We start from the raw sequence: 22067 nt of genomic DNA, 5'->3' as shown, positions 1-22067 counted from the left end.
GGTTCAAACCTCAGGGGCATATCCTGGCAGAGTTAGGGGGGACACTCTGCCTGAAACCCCGGAGAGCCATTGCTGCCAGTCAGTGCTGACAATACTGAGCCAGATGGACTCAGTGCAAGGCAGCTTCCTGTATTCCTAACAGTAAGTGAAGCCATCCCACTCTTAACACTGGGCCTTCCTGGGGCCACAGAGGAAGGGGCACATCTTCAAAGGTTTCAGTTGGGGTGGGGTTGCCCACCCATAGATATCCAGGGGGAAAGGGATAATTTCTCCTTTGCACAGGGTGTCATGAAGGACCAGGTGCTGCTCAGAAGTTAGAAGGTGAGGCTGTGCAGGACAGGCCTGGTCCAGCACATTTCGATGCAAAGCAGAAGGGACAGAAGACAATACAAGTTTTTTCGGGGGGGGGGGGTCAATGATAGCCACACACAGAGGTCCACAGTAAATTATGCCAAACATTCAAGTTTCTAGACCCTCCTGTGCAAAACTGCTTAACACGTGACGTGGGGAAGGGAGGGAGGGGCACCGTAGCTGGTTTGAGGTGAAGATGGGAAGGACTGACCACCAGCTGCATGATACATGCAGCCCCTAGGGCATCTGCAGGCAGGTCTGGGGAAGGCTGCCTGCCTGAAAGCCTGGAGCGCTGCTGCCAGTCAGTGCAGGCAATATCAAGCTAGGTGAGACACCTAGCGACCTGATTCGGTATGGGGCAGCTTCTTGGGTTCTTATGTTTTTTAGGGAAAGTGCCATAGCTCAGTGGCAGAGAACCTGTTTCATTCCCCAATGGTAGGGCTGGAAAAGACCCCCTGCCAGTCAGTGTAGAGAGCACTGAACTGCATGGACTAATGCAATTAGTCTCTCTATAAAGCAGCTTCCTATGTACAGGCAGCCCACCCACCCCCTGCCCCCATGACCATGGCACAGAGGAAGAGGGTGAACTCCCAGGGCCACTTCTAAGGAGGATCCGGGGCAGCGAGCTCACATGGGGGAGGTGGTAAACAGGACTGAGCTAACCAGCCCTGTGTGCCAGAAGGCACCAAACATGGGCATGGAGGAATGTGGGTGGAGGGGGATGAGGAAGAGAAAGGGCAGAGGGGAGGTGGATTTCATGGGGGGGGCGCAAGGAAAGGGGGCTTTACCTTCGTCGCCGTCTGCATTGCAAAGTGAGCAGCATGCACCATGCAAACACAAAGAGAGGGGAGTTAGAACACAGCTTTGACATAAAAAGGTTCCTGCAGAGACATCAGGTGCAACAAAGGCAGGTGAGGCAGGCAGGCGCACACACACACACACACACACACACACACACACACACACACTTTCATGAGACAAAAAAACCCATCCCAAAGTTGTGGAGTTAAAGCTAATTGCAGAAGGGGTCCAAGATTTCTGGGCTGCATATCACAGTTTGTCTCCACCAGCTAGATGGGAAGGAGCACAGTTCCAGGTGTCAGTGGAGTGGAGGCAGGACTGGGGAAGGGACATAGCTCAGGGGTATAAAGCAGCCGCTTCGCATGCAGAAGGTTGCAGGTTCGACCCCCCAATGGCATCTCCCTGAAACCCTGGGGAGCCACGGCTGCCAGACAGTGCAGACAATACTCAGCCAGCCTGACTCAGTAGAAGGCAGCTTCCTGTGTTCCTAAGGGAGCAAACCTCTCTCATGGATACAGCATCTGCTTGGCATGCAGAAGGTTGAGGGTTCAATCCCCAACATCTCCAGGTAGGGTGGGAGACACTCCCTGCCTGAAAAGCTGGAGAGCTGCTGTCAGTCAAACATTTTGGTAGACGGAGCACAGGACAGCTTCCTATGTTCCAGAGCAAGGGCCTAAGACCTGCTCGGGATTTTAATATAGCAAGGAAAAGGTTGAAAAAGAAAAATTGGCCACGGTTCCTTCCTAATGCCATGTGACAAGCAGAGGATCTTGCTGCCGCTGAGGGATAATCACAGGTGATCTAAAACTCAGGGATGAGATGTGGGCTGCCCACCACCGCCATGGCAACCCTGCCTGAAAGACGGGGCTACATCTAAAGCAGAGATGCTGACAGCTCCAAGCAACCGACTCACTCATCGCTCAGGGAATAGATTAAATCACAAACACACACCCAAAGAGCAGGTGTTAGCAGCAAGCCAGCCGCTGCAAAACACTAGACGAACACACACACACACACACGTTGCCCAAAGTGCACAAGGCAGTAGCTGTAGCGCTGAGCCCTGTGATGGACTGCCCTCTCCTGGTTATGTCTGAGTGTGACTGCAGAAAACATGAGGTACCAATTTCTGTTTCCAGAGCAGCGGGGCAGACTTGGAGGCACAGAATCCAAATGAACCCTCTCTTCTTTGGGGCTGATGTGTGGTAGGGAGGGGGCTGATCCATGCAGTTCTTGTGATGTCGCAAAGGAATTTCCCAGCCACCCACTTCCAGAGCAGTTATCAACTTGAAGACAGACCAGCTCTGTCCGGTTGCTCCGCTCCCTCATCTATTAGCTGTCAAGCAGCAATTCCTGCAATGGAGGTCAGAGGGTCAGAGAAGGAGCAAGGTCCAGTCCGGCAACTCTGACGACAGCCTGGCTTCACTTGCCTCCTCCTCTGTCTGAAGCTCTTCCATTCAAACTTCATCCCGCCTGTTCTTCATTTTGACGTCAGGTGATTGACAAGTGGGTCCTCCTGCCCACTTCTCAAAGGGGTGAGGGGAGAGACTGCAGAAAGCAGGATTGCTGCAATGGTGTGCAGGGAGAGCTCAATCCTTTCTGAGGCTGTGTCTCTACCCACTCCACATCTGAGATTGCATATTGTTCAGCCATGAAGGCATGGGCCATTCACCATCAGCCTAACCTACTTCACAGGGCTGTTGTGAGGATAAAATGGAGAGGTGGAGAAGAGTGGGGACAACCTTGAGCTTCTTAGAGGAAAAGGTGGGATATAAATGCGGTATTGATAATAAAATAAATGTTAATTTGGTAAGAAACAACCTCATAGGGGTCCAAGGAGGCTCACGTCTGGCCGAGAGGGGGTGAAGGTTTCCCATCCCTGTGTCCTAAAGGGAACCCCAAGCCCAACTCAGCAGCAACGAAGCCACTCCTAGCGCCCAAGCAAGGCAGCTCTCGACGAGCTTGGCCCATTACCTTTGGTGGCTCCTGCAGCCCCCAAGTGATAAACGGCCCCCAGGACAAGCCAGAAGGCTTTCTGCTCATCACTGGAGATGCCCATCACTTTCATGGCTGCCTGGAGCTTGCTGAACTGCTGGGCGGCCTTCTGCTTCTCCTCCGGCTGCAGCCAACAGGAAATAAATAAAACAAAATACACAGTCAATTGGCCTGCACTAAAAAAAATGGGAAGCCTGTTTATAATTGCTCAGTAAATGGCATCTGCAGTAGGGCCACGTGGGGTAGTTTCCTGTGCTGGCTTACGTGGCACAACGGCCAAGATCCACAGGCCCACAGGTGGCCGGCTCAGGGCACAAGCACACACATGCCCCTGCCTCTTATGGTGAGAGAGTGAGCAGGGAAGCAAGAACAGGGACCCCACACAGCTTTTAATTAAAAATCTACATGCAAGTCCTCAGGAACATGGGTAAAAGCTCTTGGTGGTAGGTGACTTTTCCGCTTTGTCCCGCAAAGCTAGCCAACCAGAGCTTTCACACAGCAGGCTTGTTTTTATTTAACAAAATTTATGTACCGCTTACTGGAAGGAAATACCTCCAAGCAGCTTACAATGAACAGTCGCTGAAGATACCAATAGAAAGCAATTTACATAAAGATAAAAGAAAACCAGTCATTATAAAACACTTATGCTTGCTAAAATCACATCATCGAGATTACATGCTAAAATTAAAGGCCTCAGCAGGCTTGCTGGGAACAATGAAGCTTTTAGCAGGCACCAAAAACACTACAGTGCAGAGAACCAAAGTGTCGGGGCCGCCATGCTACTGATTTCTTGCAAGGGCAGAATGAACATAATGTGACACTCAGAGCAATGTCAGCCCCACAGATCAAAGCAGTCAAAAGAGGGCACATATGGGAGGAGGTGATCTTTCAAGCAAAGTGGTCACGAAGCATTGAAGGCTTTGCATACTAACAACAATACTGTGAGCCTCTCCCAGTCACTAGCCAGCAACCCGTGCAGACCTCTGATCCCCTCAGCGGCCCAACCGCCCATCAAGAAAGAGGAGAGGAGACATAGCTCAGTGGTAGAGCATCTGTCTTGCAAGCAGAAGGTCCCAAGCTCAATCCCCGATGGCCCCGGTAGGGCTGCGAGAGACTCCTGCCTGAGAGTCCTTGCTGCCAGTCAGTGTAGACAATATTGAGCCAGACGGTCTGACTCTAGCTCCACCCCTTCTACGACTGAGCCACCTTACCTTTGACAGGGGTACAATCCCAAAGAAGTTGTTTTCTGCCAAGTGGTTGAAATGAAGCTCCGTCCTGGGGGTGGAGGGGAAGAGGACAGAGTCAAGAGAGAGCGCTGGAGGCAGCATCCCAATTCAGAAAGGCCCACTTTGCCCTCCCCCCAGCCCACCCCCTGCACTAAAATAGGGGTTGCCTTGGTTTGCAGGAGCCCTGTGGATTTTGATTCATGTTCAGCTGCCTCCACAGCATGCTTAGAAATTGAAATGATTTGCACATTATTACCCCAGCCAATAACTACACGATTATCAGGCCCATGTTTTATCACAAAACATCCAAGACCTAAAGGGTTTGAATTGTCCTCGTTTTTCTTTTCTTATGTGATGTTGTAGTTTTTGCACATAAATAAAAATCTTTTTAAAGCAAAAACAAAAGCTCCATTTGCCAGAAGCAGACAGAATTCCTAAAACCACTCAGGACATCAAGGCCTCTGGTCTGCACTGTCCTGCCCCCTCACTTCAGGGCTGGCTGGGCTGCGGTTAATCAGTGGGGAGAGACCTTCCTTACTTATATGCACAGAGGCATTTGAATATATCCAAAACAGATCCGAAGAGGCTGACAAACCCTCCCAAGGCAGAGCTGTGAGACTTGTCTCACCTCAAAGGACATTTTCATGACAATTTTGGACAGCGGGAAAGAAACACAGGAGGAGGCCGGACACACATAAGAAGAGCCTGCTGGATCAGGTCAATGATGCACCTAGTCCAGCATCTTCTTCTTACAGTGACCAACCAGATACCTGTGGGAAATCTGCAAGCAAGACTCGAGTACAAGAGCCCTCTCCCCTCCAGTGGCATCCAGCAACTGGTATTCAGAAGCACTGCTGGCCTCCAGTTCCCAAGGCAACCCCAGCCAGTAATCTGGGCCCTGCATTTCAGACCAGTTGAAGGTTTCAAGTAGGCTTCAAAGCCACCTTTCAAAAAGCTATCTTGCTTGCTTCCTTCCAACCAAGCCCCAAGCCAGGTGGACACTGCAACACATGCAACCAGGCAGGCGCTGGTCCCTTGAGTTGGGAGCTGCAGCAGCCTCCTTACCGGAGGGCATTGTCCGAACAGGCCAGCAAGTAGTAGAACACGTTGAAGGTGGCCTCATTCGCGGGGCGCTTGGCAACCCTGAGTTTCTCCAGCAGCATCGTCTGAGGGATGCAATCAGAGAGAGAAAAGGTTTGTGTGGTACAAGGCCAGAGGGTTCCCACTTTGGCCCCAATAACTTCCTGCAGAAGCCCAGCTCCTACCCCACCCCACCTTCTGTCATACTCTCACTTCTGGCTAATTTTGTGAGCCCCCTATTACTTGCAAACGCGAAAAGGGCTGTAACTCAGTGACAGAGAACCTCTTTTGCATGCGGAAGGCCCCAGGTTCAATCCCCAATAGCATCTCCAGATAGGGCTGAGAAATACCATCCCCCCATGAAACCCTAGATCATAGCTGCCTGTCAGTGCAGACAATAATGAGCTAGATGTGCCAATGGTCTGCCTCCAGAGAAGGACGTTTTCTACATTCCTATTTAAACCAGCCTTTAATTCAACACCATGAGGGCTGGAATTCCACTTTATTTTTGAGGGAAGGGTGATAGCTCAATGGCAGAGCATTTGTTTTGCATGCAGGAAGTCCCAGAAAGTTCAGTCCAGGGAGGGCTGGGAAGGACCCCTGTCTAAAACCCTGGAGAACGACTGCGAGTAGGCAAGTCTGAGCTAGATGGACCAAAAAAGTCTGACTCAGGATAAGACAACTACCAGTGCTTACTGCTGCAGGTATACAAGAACATAATAAGAACCTGCTAGAAGTGTGTGCAACACACAGACACACCCTCTCACCTGCACAGAGGCAGAGGCCACCTGCCCAGCCTGGTCAAAGTCCAGCGAGATTATCTGTGAGAAGCGGGTGGCGTTGGCGTTCAGGCTCGTGCCGCTGTTGCCAAAGGCCTCCAGGATGGTGTACAGTGCTTGCCACTTCTCCGCTGCCAAGGCAAAGCAAGGAAAAGCATGCAGGGGCAGACCATTGTTGTGCGTGGGGGCACGCTCACATACATGTAGATGAACTGGCAAGCATGTGTGTGCACCCCACCCTCACAACCCCAATAGACCGGTCATCTTCTCAAGGGGCCGAGAGGGACCCCTTACCTGACTGCATCACCCCTTAGCAGATTTGCCACCCCCCAGACTGTGTGGCACTGTGCCATGCAAGTTACTCAACTCAAAGCAAGGGACATTTTGAGTGTCAAATAGTTAGCATCCCTGTGAAATGCAGTGCTGACAGTGTCAATCAGGCACCACCCATCCGGAAAGGAATACGGTCAGATTTCAGAGGAGCTGTCAAGTCAGAGAGAAAAGACAGGATCCTGGCTGCTGAAGGTTGAAGAGACAGGCTAAAAGGGGCACTACAGCAGCACACAGCAACCAGTAAACCAGAGAACAACAACAGGGGTCAGCACTTCTCCAACAAAGAGTAAGCGGAGGGCGGTTGCAGCAGGATTTTGAGAGTGGAGGGACAGGGATAGGAAAGAGAGACTTAGGTAGCCCAGGGCATGTCGGTTCAGGATCCGCTTGCCTCTTCCATTACACCAGCTCAGTTCAGCTTTGCAAGAGATTCCCATACAGGCCACTGTGAGAAGAAGATGGTCAACTAGATGGGCCCCTAGGCCTGATCCAGCTGCAAGGCTCTTCTGAGGTTCTCTGCGAGATCTGCAAAGTCCACCTCCTTCTTCCTCCATCTGCAATATCTTTCCTCTTAAGAAGAACATAAGAAGAGCTTGGCTGCTGCATCTAGCCCAGCACCCTCTTCTCACAGCGGCCAACCAGTTGACCCAACGGGAAGCCTGTCCAGTGTTTCTCGAACTTGGGTCTCTAGTTGTAGTTAGGGATGATGGGAGCTGTAGTCTTCAGTATTGCTCAGATCGGTCTAAAAATAAAACAATGGCATCTCCAGCTAGGGCAGGGAAGGATTCTGCTTGAATTCCTAAACAGCTATTGTAAGTCAGCACAGAAAATACTGAGTCAGATGGACCAACGGTCGGATAATGAGTTCAGCGTCCCTGAAGGGCCTCCTCTTAAAAACAGGAAGGGAGGAATTTGATGGGATGTGGTAGCCTCTCATAATGTACGTGACCCAACAATGGAGTCAAGATTCTTCCACCCGCCTCTCAAAAATCTACGTAGCTGTATACAATTCCCAAGCATCACTGACTTGAAACCAATGTTGAAACAAACAGACAAACAAAAACAGCACAGGGGGCTTGTAATGTGCTATTTATTGTGAGCCTGTAAAATGACTTCCAACTCTCTTGGGTTTTCGTTGGAATGCTGGAGCTATGTTTTCCATTGGTTAGTGTACCACATCCTGTTTGTTTTGTATATTGTTCACTTGTTTGCTTTACACACACACACACAAAAATCAATTGGCCTCAAATATAAAGTCTGGAAATCTGTTCAGGCCAATATCTCTGTTATGTTAGGACATTGTACATCCTAGTCATTTCTACTTGGTTATCTAAAATATGTTACTTTGGAAAATACTGTTAACCTTAGAAGTGCTTCTAAAACTGTCATAGCTAAATGGAGGGAGGGGGGACCACGTCTCCTTCTATATCCGAATGGACTGAGGAAATTTGATCTATGATTAAGTTAACACCACAGAAGAATACATAGGAACCAGCCTAACAGATTTATGGAAAAATTGGCATCTTTCATAATGTTTTGGAACAGTAAGCTTCATCATATGCTGCTTTCAACCTGCTGTAAAATTGCATTTGTTTACTCTTGGTTTCTTTTCTTTTCTTTGCTAATAAAAATAATTGTTAAATTCCAACAAAGACATTTATTTTGTAAAAGAAACAGGACGAGAGCTTGGTGTGCTCCTTGCTATTTGGTGGCATGGGTTCCCTTGAACATCATAGAATAGAATCATAGAATCATAGAGTAGGAATAGAACACAAGGGCCATCGAGTCCAACCCCCTGCCAAGCAGGAAACACCATCAGAGCACTCCTGACATATGGTTGTCAAGCCTCTGCTTGAAGACATCCAAAGACGGAGACTCCACCACACTCCTTGGCAGCAAATTCCACTGTCGAACAGCTCTTGCTGTCAGGAAGTTCTTCCTAATGTTTAGGTGGAATCTTCTTTCTTGTAGTTTGGATCCATTGCTCCGTGTCTGCTTCTCTGGAGCAGCAGAAAACAACCTTTCTCCCTCCTCTATATGACATCCTTTTATATATTTGAACATGGCTATCCTATCACCCCTTAACCTCCTCTTCTCCAGGCTAAACATTCAGTAGAAATGTCCTCATTTCCACCTGCTTTCCCAAGGGCTGCCCCCAACCCCAAGGGCCTCTAGAAGGAGCAGAGGCCACTGCTGGCCACACACCCACCTGAGAAGACCTTCCCGGAGCTGCCAGCAACTGTGGCCAAGTACTGGACCAGGTGCTGGCAATTGGTGGTCTTTCCGCTGCTGCTGCTCCCCAGCAGAACGATGGACTGGTCCTGGCGGCTCATGAGCATGTTCCGGTAGGCGGCCTGGGCCACGGCGTAGATGTGGGGGGAGGTGTCCTCCTTGCGGCAGCCCTTGAACATGTGCATCACCTGGAGGAAGCGGCAGCATTAAGTGCGGCATCGGAGAGGGAGCAAAAGGGCAAGCGGGAGAGGAGATGCTGGGAGAATTAAAGCAGGCATGGCTTCTGGAACTGGGAAACAGGAACCCCAGAGAGAAGGGGAGAGAGCGGAGGCTGTAGCTCAGTGATAGAGCATCTATTTGGAAGCAGAAGGTCCCAGGTTCAGTCCCCAACAGCATGTCCAGTTAAAAAAGGGGGTCTTCTGTTCTTATTAATCACTTTAACAACAACAAATAAACTCAAAGCTGCTTATAAAAATGATTATGAAACAAGGATATACATCCTAAAATATTTGATGGCAATTGTGGTTTTATGCTTTATTGTAAGCCACCGTAACCCCCACCCCCGATAATGTATTTCAAGAGTGGGGGGTGTAAATCTAGATAAGAAATTAATGATGGATTTAGGGATGCTACCCAGCTGTGCTGCTATCATGCCATGTTATCAATCTGGTCTATTGATCAACACTAACCAGATGTCGATTTTTAAATCTCTATTCTTTGAGCTACCAATAAAAATGTGGTCTATAAATTTCAGTACACACAGACAAACAAACAGCATGAGTGACGCACTGCAGAGAAGATTCTCCTCACTACATCTGTGAGGAGTCAATCATTTTGTGGGGCAGCCCTGCACTTTGGAACTCCTTGCCTATTGACACCAGACAGGCGCTCTCATTACAGTGTTTTAGGTGCCTAATGAACACTCTTTTGCTTTGGAAAGCCATTAAGTTACCCACATCTGTTTTAAAGGTTCTATTGATTTTGCCTTTGTTGATGGTTCTATGCATATTTGTTTCAATGGTAACTATTTTACATGTTTTTAATTCACTTCAGGTTTCAGCTGTGTTCTCCTTATTCGTACACCACTTGGATAACTTTTTATTTATAAAAAGTTTTTAATCAAGCGAAGGGCTGTAGCTCAGTGGAAGAGAAGCTGCTTTGCATGCAGAAGGTCCCACATTCAAGTATGGGCTGGGAAAGATGCCCTCCCTGGAAAGCCCCTGCCAGTCAGTACAGCAAACCTGATCCATGCGGGGGGCATGTTCGCAACCCGCAACGCCGCGTCTGCACATGTGTGGGTCGCGATTTGGCGCTTCTGCACGTGTGCAAAGCGCAATTTAGCACTTCTGCACATGCGCTAGCGCCGAAACCCGGAAGTAACCCATTCCGGTACTTCCGGGTTTTGGCACGTCCGTAACCTGGAAACGCGCAACCTGAAGCGTCTGTACCCTGAGGTATGACTGTACAGACTATAATTAGCTAGATGGACCAATGGTCTGACTATATAAGTATAAGTATAAGTACAGTGGTGCCCCGCAAGACGAACGCCTCGCAAGTCGGAAAACCCGCTAGACGAAAGGGTTTTCCGTTTTGGAGGCGCTTTGCAAAACGAATTTCCCTATGGGCTTCCTTCGCAAGACGAAAGCCCATAGGGAAATCTCCGGGACAGCGGGGAAGCGCAGAGCGTCTTCCCCACTGTCCTCGGACCTCCTCCGAAGCCTGGCGGCGGGAGGTCTCTCCGCCCCTCCGCCAGGCTTCGGAAGGATGCTCCGAAGCCTGGCGGCGGGAGGAGGTCTCTCCGCCCCCCGCCAGGCTTCGGAAGGCTGCTCCGAAGCCTGGCGGGGGGGCGGAGAGACCTCCTCCCGCCGCCAGGCTTCGGAAGGATGCTCCGAAGCCTGGCGGCGGGGCGGAGAGACCTTCTCCCCGCGCCAGCCTTCGGATGGCTGTCCTGAAGACTTGGGGTGGGAGAAGGGTTTTCCTTCCCACCGCCAACATTCAGAATGCTGTTCTGAATGTTGGCGGTGGGGAGGAAAAACCCTCCTCCCACCACAAGCCCCGGGAACAGAGGAAAAGCGCTGCGCGCCTTCCCCTCTGTTCCCGTACCTGTCCTGAAGGCTTGCGGTGGGGAGAAAAGCCCTTCTCCGCACCGCCAGCCTGGCAAGCGGTTTCCATAGGAACGCATTAATTGATTTTCAATGCATTCCTATGGGAAACCGTGCTTCGCAAGACGAAAAACTTGCAAGAAGAAAAAACTTGCGGAACGAATTAATTTCGTCTTGCGAGGCACCACTGTATAAGGAAGCTTCCTACATTCCTAAGCAGTTTATGCATTTTCTAAGTCAATAACAGAACTCTGCAGTCCCACCTGGGGAGCAAAGAGTGGCTTTAACAGGGGCACTTTGAGCCTTCAATCGTCTCCACTGGGGGGGATATCAAAGACCATTGCCCCCTCTCCTCTCCCAACGGGAATATCCAAAGTCATGGCCAGCCCCAACAATGAGGAACAGCATGGGAGGGAGCATTTACAGCTACCCCACCCCCTACTTCCGGAAGCCTTGCAAGTTGCAGCAGGAGAGGGACTGTGAGAAACCCACCAAGGGGGAGGGTGTTTCTAGAACCAAGGTGAAACTGTCAAGCCCCCTTGTTATTTCTGCTACAGCCAGGAAGTATTGTGTGGTTAATGCAATCTTGTTATAGTTATAGTCCTGAAATGTGTGTGTGTCCCCCCCCCCCCCCGGTATGTTGTTATATTTGCTATTGTTATATTTGCTGTTTCATTGTTATTTATTATTAAATTGTTCTTGCAGTGGGCGATTCTGGGATACATTCCTCTTTTCTTTGTTGTAAACGGCTCTGAGCAGGATTATTTCCTCTTGGGAAAGCAGCATACAAACAAAGTGAGGAACAAGCAAAGAAATGAATGAGCGCCCGCTGTGCCAACCCGCTCCACCCTACCCGGCCGCAACACTCACCTTCTCAGAGTACATGGATGGAGAGCTGAGAGGGTTGATGACCACCATGTTGGGCCCAGCGTAGGTGTGAATGAGGTTCCCGCCATAGCGCTGGCGGAGCGTGTGCAGGACGCTAGACTCATTGAGGTACACAAGGCTGGCCAGGTCCTCCACGCGGTCGCACGACGGAGGGTTGGCCTGGGCAGAGAGAGAGGGAATATCGTTAACCTGGGCAGAACAAGGAGTCAATCCAGCATTGGCTGCAGGTGAGACACAGCTGGCGCAGCCCCCATGCCTACCTTTTCCACGTCGTCTTCATCCACCTCGAGCTGAGCTCCATCGTAGTCCAGTTTCACCTTGACTTTCCCCTCGGGCAGAAGGCCGGCAGCATCAGTCTTCAGCTGGCTTGCTGTGCGGGCAGGGAAGCAGGGCGCAAGGGTCAGTTGTATGAAAGAGACACAACACACATGGAGGGAAACCTCAGAGGTAATGTGATGCTGCCACCTAGTGGCCCAACCAAACACAAAATGCTTTCCAGGACAAAAGATGTGCCCTGCTGGATTAGGCTAATGGCCATCTAGTCCAGCATCCTGTTCTCACAGTGGCAGACCAGGTACCCATGGGAAACCTGCAAGCAGGATCCGAGCACAAGAGCACTCTCATTTCCTGCATTTTCCAAAAACTGGCATTCAGAAGCATTGCTGCCTCCGACCCCAGAAGCAGAGCGCAGCCCTTGGGGCAAGTAACCATTGTTAACCCTCTAGAGCAGTGGTTCTCAACCTGTGGGTCCCCAGATGTTGTTGAACTACAACTCCCATCACCCCTAGCTATCAAGGCCGGAGCTCAGGGATGATGGGGGTTGTAGTCCAACAACATCTGGGGACCCACAGGTTGAGAACCGCTGCTCTAGAGCCTCCATGAATTTGTCTATCCTCTTTTGAAGCCATCCAGGTTGGTGGCCATCAGTGCCTCTGTGGCAGCAAGTTCTACACGTTAACTATGCACTGGCACGAAGGCAAACATGACATGAAGGCCAGCAACACTGTGTGGGGATCCCTTGCAGACAGTCACAGCGCCCGGAGACAGTCAGCTCCTGCATCCATAGCAGTGACCAAAGGAGGAGTGACCCCTGGGAGGAGCACAGAGAGAAGAAACACCCTGGTGCATCTGCAGCAGCAGCACTGGATGCCTTCCTCTGCCCCAGCTGCAACAAAACATGCCTCTCCCGTACCGGTCTCTACAGCCACAGTAGGCGCTGTAACATTCCAAGAGTTTGACTTCACCCCCAAAGGAGAACTCCTCCATTGTCTCCCGAAACAGACGTGTCAGCAGGAGCAGTGTGAAGAATGAGATTTCAAAAAATCTGTCCTGAATCTTTCCAACATTTAGCTTCATTGGATGTCCATGAGTATTTTGAGAGGGGGATGAAAATTATTTTTCCACTTTGTAACCCACTTCCCCCCCAGCCCACTCAATTTCCCAAGCAGTAACCATCAAATATCCGGAGGCAATTAACTTAGAAGGTCCATTTGTACTGGGGGATTTCTCTCTCTCTCTCTCTCTCTCTCTCTCTGTGTGTGTGTGTGTGTGTGTGTGTGTGTGTGTGTGTGTGTACACACACTTACTTCCCCTTCTACCCCTTCAGTTACCTGCTGCTTTCATCGAGCAGCAACCCACAGTTCTACTATTTTGAAATAGAATTTCCCTTCGTTCCTCTCTGTGCTATTTATATTATCCTCCAGCACACGGCCCCTTCAACGAACACCTCATCCCAGCCCCACATTGCTGGTGGGAACTGGGGGTAGCTGGGGACAGGAAGCCTCTCTGGAAGATTGAGCCCAAGTCATGAAAAGGAAGCCCACCACCTGCACCACTGACCCCCACTTACCTAAGGAGAAGCCATCCTTGTGGACCAGCCACACTTTATCCGTCTCATACCAGGCCTCCTCGGCTGCAATTTGTTCCTCCGTCTTGGCCTGTGGGGATGGGGAGGTGGGCGGACAAGAAACAAATGGAGTCACTACACAGCCCCACATACAGAACGGGGTGGGGATGGGGTTCTGCCCACTTCAGCCCAGCTCCATTTAGGCTGCATACATACTGTACATTTAAAGCACACAGCTTCCCCTGGGAAATGAAGCTTACCTGTCACAGGACTACAGCTCCCAGGATCCTTTAGGGAAGCTGTGTGCTTTAAATGCATGGTGCGTGCACAGCCTTCCTCACAGAACTTCCCTGCTCATATCTTGCACTTTGCACAGGCCCACTTGCTCTCCTGCCTGATGCACAGAACCCACAAGAATCCCCCTCCCTCAGACGTGTCACAACCAGAACCGTCACCATCACCACTACCAAAGCTCAACTCTGATCAGGCCGGCTGGGTTCAACCTCCAGAGGGGTTAAATGTGCAACACCCTCCCCCCAAAGCGAGCAAGGCAGCTCCATGAAAAGAGCAAAGAGCATGCGGCATGCGGCACTGCCCCCCCTCCCCAAACTGACACACACACAATCAAAACTCCAGAGGTGCAGACAAAACAAGGCGAGGAGAACGGTGAATGGAGCATGCAAAAAAACCCAGCCTGAAATGGACAAAGTAAACCAGGGGCCCTTTACATGGGGAACCTTTGGCTTTCCAGATGCTGCAGAAGAACAACTCCCATCAGCCCCAGCAAGAATGGCCAAAGGCCAGGGATGAAGAACCTCTGAAACAATAGGAGGGAACCAGGTTGGGGAAAGGCTGGCCTATGGTCACAGGCCCTTGCAGCTGGGAGAGTTGGGGAAGCAACAACTGGAAGTCCATCTCGAAGCGTGAGGTTGGGTAGGAGAAACCACCCAAGAATGAATTCTGTTGGGGTAGCAAAGCAGAATAGGGTCACCTGTTCAAATCCCAGAAAAACCTGAAATTTCACTGGGTGGGCTCTTTCAACCGGCTTTATGAGGCTACTGGAAGAATGGGGATAGGGATGAGGATGAGAAGGATGAGGATGACAACATGTGTCTCACTCACAATCCCTGGAAAGGTCCATCATTATATCCATAATGGCTTCCCTTGATCCAGAGACCATCTATGGAGGACGGACTCAGAAAAAGAAATCCCCTTCATGGAACCACACACAAATCCAAGGCAGCTTTCTTCACCCACACCAAGCACAACCCTTCCCCTCCCGCAAGCTTCAAGCCACAGACGCCCACAAGCAACAAGAGTTGTGAATGGAGCAGCCAAACCTGCGGCCGAGAGACAGCAGAGGCCAGCCCAAAAGCAGCCGCTGGGGCATCGTCCGCCTGAGCCTGTGGGAGCTGACAGGAAGGGAAGCAATGTGGGCCAGGTTAATCTGGATGCCCGCCTCCAGGCGAGATCAGGGGGGGGGGGGAACCAGCAGCACCATACTACCTCCACCCCCCACAAAAAGGGAACACCTGGCTCTGTAGTCTCCCTGTCTGCCATGCTATTAGCCCTACCATGAGAAAAGGGAAACTAAGGCGTGGAGAGAGGAAAAGCAGCATATAAAGAGAGCAGGTTCCCTGCAGCAATGAAGGTCGCAGTTTGCTCCGTCCTGAGCCAACCTTCCAAACAGCTCAGGGACAGCTGCCCCCAAGTGAAAGGGTGCCACCCCCAATGGACCAAATGTGTGCACCTTTGTAACATCATAAAAGGTGGGACACCAAGGGTGGATTCCGAGACACAGGCCATTCACAGAAAGCTACCTTATACTAAGTCCGACCCACTGGCCTATCTAGCTCAGTATTGCCTGGCAGCCTCTCACCAGCACTTCAGGTAGGGCGTCTCTCAGCCCTACCTGGAGATGCTGGCTTCTGCATCAAAAAGTGGGCACTCTGCACCACAGAGCTACAAGCCTTCCCCCAACTTTTGTTAGTCACTATCGTTAAAACAGAAGCCCCATGTCTAAATCCACTGGACGCTGCTGCCACCCACCCTTCAGTGCCAGATCCTGAAAAGAAACAACACAGGGTGTCTCTTGCCTTCGTATTCTGCTTGTGAGTGCCCAGAGGCACCTGGAAAACAAAACGCTGAGACTTCCAGCTCACCTGCATGGTCCTGGTCTCTGCTCTTCCCCTTTGGTCCTCACCCCCCCCCCAAAAAAAATAGTCCACCTGTATGCAATTTTCCTCCCTGCTGACCTTTCCTCTTTTGTTTGTCTCCCTTTCCATTGAAAGGTAGTTTGGTAAGCTCCTTGGGGCAGGGACCCAAAGGCTACTCTGCAGAAGCGCTGCCTACATGTGCTGCTGGCAGGGTAACACGAACAGCGGGCAGCATGAAAGCAGAGAAAGGTTGTTGCTAATGACTCTTGAGGGCTAAGAAACGATCATCAAGTTGAGGATGAGTCTTCCCCACCCACCCACTGACTTTCAGGCCAGGCCAAACCGATAGCTGATCCCTGGGGTTTTTTCCTGGGCTCCCCCCCCCCCAATTTCCCCAACCCTCACTTGTGTCACCCAGAGCTCTCTGTCCCATTTCCACGGTAAAGCAACTCACCAGGGCTCTCAGCTGGGGCCCAGATTGATCCGTCAGGGGAAGGGGAAGGGGAAGGATCCGGACAGGGTCGCTTTTGGATGCTGAACGTAGGCGGCCTTTTGCCCCTTCCGAGAGAAGCGGCCCCACTTCCCATGATGCCAGCAATAGCTTTGGCATGTGACATGGAGGCTTCCACCCCTGCCCCACCCCGCTGCCCCCTCCCTCCCTCCCTCCCCAAGGCCCGCCCAGCCGTGTGCAAACAAGTCATATCTCTCTTGTCTAGCATGATGGAAAGGGGAGGCCCAGGCCGGATGCCAAGAGGTGAATAAAGCCTTACACTCCAGCACGTGGCGCGAGCACACACATCAACCCAGAGGCAGACGGGAGATAGAAGGGGGTCCTCCGGCGCGCTGGGGTACAGTACCTGGGGGAGTGCAGCCGTGGTGGTCGCAGGCTCCGGCTAACCCAGGAAAGGAGAGAGAGGAGAGAAAAAGAGAGACACAGAGAGAGAGAGGTAAGCTGTAAAGTCAAGGGACCGGCAGCGAAGAGGAGAAGGGTGTCTCACCTACAAGCAGCAACAAGGAAAGACAGAGGCAGCAGAACCCTCGGCAAGTCTTCTGTGGCCTCCAGCAATGGCAGGGACCAGCCAAGCTCACTTTGCCCAAGACCCACCCAACAGTCTTGGAGATCAGCAAGGCAGGACCACTGGAACCTAAGCATCATGACACTCTAGGTGGAGCTGTCTTGCCAACTGGTTAAGAGTGTTGGACCAGGACCTGGTAGAGAACAGAGTTCAAATCCCCCACTCGATCGTGAAGCTCCCTGGTTGACCTTGGGGGGGTCAGGCACTGCCTCTCAGCCTAACCTACCTCATAGGGTTGTTGTGGGGATTGAAGGAGGAGGGGAAGAATGTCATATGCCACCTTGAACTCCTTGGAGAAAAAGGTGAGATATAAATGTGAATCAATAAATATTGGTCTGGACTGGGGGGGGTGGGGAAATCTCGACCAATGGCTAGATGGCCAATGCTGGTGTCTGTAATGCCAATGCAACATTTAAAGCCAAGCAGGCAAAGTTATTACAAATATTTATTACATTTCTATATGCTTTTCTCTAGCACCTAAAAATGTGTGATGAAGGCAGTTAGTTGTTCAGTTTAGGGTTTGGGGGCTAGTGGCCACAATCCCAAAGCCAGCCGGGTTCTGCCCCTCGTTCTCCAGGGAGTGGAGTTTTTGAAATCAAAAGCTGGCAGCCCTAAGAGGCAGCTGCAGCCAAGAGATGGCTCTCCCCAGGTGGGCCAACACTGCAAGAGCACAAGCAGAAATGGACCATGCCACCTTAGCTGCTCATTGGAGCTTCTATAAGCCACCTGAGCAATCCAGTGTCTGGCTTAGGAGAATATATACCCAGTTCTGGCCCTATACTTCAAACCTCCTCCTGCCAGCCCAGAGGCCATACTTTAGAGTGCTGAGAATCAGGCACCGTTTACCCAGGTGAGGTTCATGTTGCATGGGGCAAAGGTACAACACTCTGATCACAAAAACCCTCTGAACACAAACATGAAAGCCTTTGAATGCCAAAATCATGCACTCTATTATATTAGTAACACAGTGGCCTACATTTTCATACAAATCTACGTCAGCAAAGGTAGGTGTGTACCAACATAAGTTAGGAGGACACTTCAGACAGAGCAGGAAAAAACTTTTCCCCAGAGAGAAATCTGGGAGGTGCCTACACATCTGTGCATCCATGCACAGGAAGATCTCAGAATGATCTGCAGTAATTCAGCAAAGATTTCTGACTCCCAAAGGTTTAGCAATAGAAGCAACGAAATAATTCCCACCCTGCTTTCCCAACACAACCCAAAATGATAGGGCTGAAAATAATATCAGGGTAGCCTGGAAATGATTTTTGTTCAGAAGCGCTGTGAGTTGAGCTGAGCTGAGTGGTGGTGGTGGTACTCAAAAACAAATTGCTAGGCTAGGAGCTCTTTTGCACCTGGCTCCAGTTGGTGGATCACAGAGTCCTAGGAAAAGAAGGAAGTTGATCCCGCAAGCCTGAATTCTGCGCACCCCTACCCCATGTTGTAACAGACATCTGTGTGGTGAGCCTCTTTGGTCGCCAGAGACTTTGCATAAACACGCATATTCACTGCACAACTCCCCCACCCCAGGTTCCTCCCTGCCCCCAGAACACAGGCCTACAGCAACACCAATGCACACAGGCAAAGGGGGCACTACATGCAATGCAAGTCTAGCTCAAGACACACCTGCTGGATGGTTCCCTCTCCAGGACTCAGGGGAGGTGGAGACTTCTCTGCTGGCTTTGCTGTTTGGGGCTTCTCCTTGGAAGGAGTCTAGATGACAGAGGTCATAACTGTATTTAAGGAACCCAGTGATGCATGCTTATACACACACACACACACACACACACACACACACACACACACACACACCTTATGAGTCACGTGGATGCAATGAAGCTCAGGCTAGATTGAAGACAGGCATAACAAGTGGGATTTTTGTAAATTGCTTAGAGGTTCTATTTACAAACAGGCGGTATATAAATTTTGTTAAACAAACAAAAAAATAAAAGAGTGGCATCACTCTGGGCGCATCTTCACTGAACACATTTAATTCTAATGTTTATTCTAGGGTTAAATTTAGCAAGGGGTGTTGATGGTGGATCAGGCCGGTGGCCCATCTAGTCCAGCATCCTGTTCTCACAGTGGGAAACCGGCACTCCAGGATTCAAGCATTCTCGCCTCTTGTGGTTTCCAGCAATTGATATTAATGCCTTCAACTGTGGATGCAGAACACAGCCATGCTATGGCTTCTCCACTCCTGTCTCCTCAATGAATCTAAAAAGCACTACAGCTTTAAAATGCTGGAAAGCTCCACTTTTCAACCCAAATTTTGCAACCTGAATACTGATATTTATACATTCTGATATAATCTGCTTAGATTTCCCCTGAGGGGAAGAAACTATTAAAGACCCTCCACAGACAGCTTACAAACCCTGCTCAGCTGTCCTCCCGTTTTTGAATTTCCACCCAGAATCACCTGCCCGTGTTCAAGCTCATCTTTGCAGCTCTAAGAGATAGAAATGGGTTTCATGTGTGCTTGAAATGAAGGCGAGGAGCCTCACAGCTACTTGGCATGGTCAAAGAGGCACATGGGCTGTTAAGCACACCAATCAGAAGCTGCCCTAAGCCCCAAAGCAGCTGCCTCATGGGGGCTACACAGGGTGGGGTAAAGAGAGAGAACAACACACTCCCCGGGAGAAGGAAGAGCCTCACTGTGGCAGCACACTCCATGCATCGAGGACCCCCTCCAGACTCTGTGAGCCAAAGTTCATTACCCGCCCTGCCCAGGTGAAGAACACAAAGGCACTCTGCACATGCTCAGATGCTGGCCTCGTGCGCCCGCCAAGTTGCGGTGCTCATGCACTAGTACCTTATTCACAGTGGTGGCTTTCGGTACTGCCAGCTTCGCTGGAGCCGCAGGAGGCCCCTTCGGCGCCTGACTCCCCTTTGTGTCTGTGGCCTTCCCTTCCGCAAGAGGCGGGGTCTTTGTCTTCTCTGGAGGCTTCTTCTCCTCTTCTTTCTTCTCTGGCAGCTTGGCACGGGGCCGGTGCTCTCTGGTCCTGCCTCTCGACATCAGGCTCTTGAGCCCCACCGAGAGGTCATCCTTGGGGGCTGCCTCCTTGGGCTCAGACTTCAAGGAAGAGGGTGGCCGAGGGGATGGAGAGAGCACCCTTGCCGGCCCTGGAGAGAGCACCCTTGCAGGTGGGGGCTGGACCTTTGCAGGAGGCTTCTCCTCCTTCTTGCTTGGCTCCATGGACTTGACATCTCGTCCCGGCTCCTTGGAGCCCCCAGACTCCTCCCCTGGAAGCACTTTCCGCACCACCTTCCGCACCACCCTCACCACTCTCTTGCGGGAGAGGCCCTGGGCATCGTCAGCAGGTGGCTCGGGCTGAGTCGATGAGCCAGCTCCTTGGGACCCTTCCAGGCCGTTCATGGCTTGGCCGGGAGGGCAGGAATGCTGGGTGTCCCCGTTGAGCAGCGGCTCTGTGCTCTTCACCCTACCAGGGGGCTCTGGGCTCTTCACCTTCCCCGGGGGCTCTGGGCTCTTCACCTTCCCCGGGGGCTCTGGGCTCTTCACCCTCCCAGGGCGTTCTGGGGGCTCAGGGCTGCGGGGGTTCCGGGGGTCTTCCTTTCCTGCACTCTGGACATCCAACTATAGTTGCAGATACATGAAGATGTTGTGAGGAGAGCAGGCCCCCAAAGAATGCCATGGTAAGGCAGCAGCGACCAGCCAGGCGCTGTGCTGGAGGGACCAAGTCCACTCCTCCTCCCCGCTCAAGGGTTTGCATTCACACAACAAGGAAGAAGCTGCCTTCCTCAGATTTCCCAAGCAGAGAATCCAAGGGGATCCCTGGTTCCTTCCCAACAGCAGGGACAGCCCTGCCCATCCAGAGGGTTAGTTTGGCTTCTGACATGCAAAAAGGCCAGGAAAAGTTTGTGTGACTGGAGAGTGGAGTGGGCAGAAGAGAGTGCTAATCACAACGAACAGCTGCAAATAAGCAACTGGCTGAGCTGGAGGAAGAGGGCACAGGTGGGGTTCTGGAAGCGAAACGAACATGCCGCCAAAAGGAACGGAAGAGGAGTCTACTGCAAACAGATTTATGCACAGCATAGTGGCTACAACCCAACTCATCTTTGCTTGTGTTAGCATCGCCTCTGGTATACAGACTTATGTCCAAGCCACTCGTGCATTAAGAAAAACCCTGACTAATTATGCACAAAAAATTATATGGGAAAAAATGCATGGACAGTACGTATGGAAGAGTCAAGCCCCTTCCTATGCTAGCTCCTCTGAGTCTTTTTGCTCCAACCTCAGAGGTTTGGGGGAAGGCAGCAGGGTTAGGCCCACCAAGGATAAAAGCTTGAGCTTCCGTAGCTCAGTGGTGGAGCATCTGCTTTGCATGCAGAAGGTCCCAGGTTCAATCCCCAGTGGCATCTCTAGGCATCTAGAAGAGTTCCCTGCCTGAAACCCTGGAGAACTGTGGTCAGTCAGCATAGATCAACCTTCTTCTACCTTGGGTCACCGAGTTGTTGCTGGACTAGCTTCCTATGTTCTAGACCAAGGTTTCCCAAACTTTGGTCTCCAGTTGGGTTTGGACTACAACCCCCATCATCCCTGACCACTGATAGCAGTCAACTTTCCCCTTTTCTTGCGAGGAATCCTATTCGGAATAAGGGAATTTCCCTTTAAAAAAGGGAAACATTGACAGCTATGCCACTGGCGCTGCCAGCTAAGGGTGATGGGACTTGTGGTCCAAAAACAGCTGGTGACCCAAGTTTGGGAAACCCTGTTCTAGAGGAAAGGTTACTTCCAAAGGGCATTCCCAGGAATGAGAAAATAACTGATTCCCCCCTCCCACATCCCTGCAGAGCCCTCTGCCCACAAGTCCTTTTCGTAAAGCATCCATCCACACAGCCAAGACTTTGCAGACTCATCTCAACCCACAGTGTAGCGGCAGCACAGACCAAAGCTCTGCAGTGAGACTCGATGGGAACAAAAATACAAGGAATCAGCTTCCCAGGATAAACTCACCTTGGGGGTTGGGGGGGAGGGACCCTACCCTTCGGGCCCCAGCCTAAAAAGAGAAGTGGGTCAGGAAAAGGGTGGCATTTTTTAAAAAAGCAGCAGGGAAGGCGCCAGTCAAGGCTGTTCCCCTCCAGATGCCCTTCCTTAAAGAGATTTCTTTCAAGCCAAAAAGCAGCCACTGCATCAATTCTGTACTCTCCGGAACAGAGCGGGTCTTGTCGTTCTTGGACGAGCTTCTG

At 51.1% G+C, this 22067-nt stretch overlaps 1 protein-coding gene across 8 annotated transcripts in view; it reads right to left on the bottom strand.

Annotated features, from left to right (window-relative positions):
• MYO18A (myosin XVIIIA) overlaps window positions 1-22067 on the bottom strand; it is a 145997-nt gene that overhangs the window by 75494 nt on the left and 48436 nt on the right. For 3 of the 8 annotated variants that reach the window (XM_077919602.1, XM_077919603.1, XM_077919600.1), the window contains exons 3-11: window positions 13631-13718; window positions 12042-12151; window positions 11764-11940; window positions 8769-8979; window positions 6218-6360; window positions 5436-5536; window positions 4356-4419; window positions 3124-3268; window positions 1140-1151 (exon numbers count right to left, since the gene is read on the bottom strand). In XM_077919602.1, coding sequence (XP_077775728.1) covers window positions 1140-1151; window positions 3124-3268; window positions 4356-4419; window positions 5436-5536; window positions 6218-6360; window positions 8769-8979; window positions 11764-11940; window positions 12042-12151; window positions 13631-13718 — 1051 coding nt within the window. Of the gene's footprint in view, window positions 1-1139; window positions 1152-3123; window positions 3269-4355; window positions 4420-5435; window positions 5537-6217; window positions 6361-8768; window positions 8980-11763; window positions 11941-12041; window positions 12152-13630; window positions 13719-16237; window positions 16337-16553; window positions 16677-18485; window positions 18573-19671; window positions 20455-22067 lie in introns of those variants that run through there. The other 5 variants (XM_077919598.1, XM_077919597.1, XM_077919595.1 and 2 more) reach the window with 4 other exon arrangements.

This window comes from Podarcis muralis, chromosome 15, assembly GCF_964188315.1.
Source record: "Podarcis muralis chromosome 15, rPodMur119.hap1.1, whole genome shotgun sequence".
Classification (NCBI taxonomy): Eukaryota; Metazoa; Chordata; class Lepidosauria; order Squamata; family Lacertidae; genus Podarcis; species Podarcis muralis.
The sequence above is the reverse complement of the archived record's forward strand: the minus strand, read 5'-3'. Positions and strand labels throughout refer to the sequence as shown.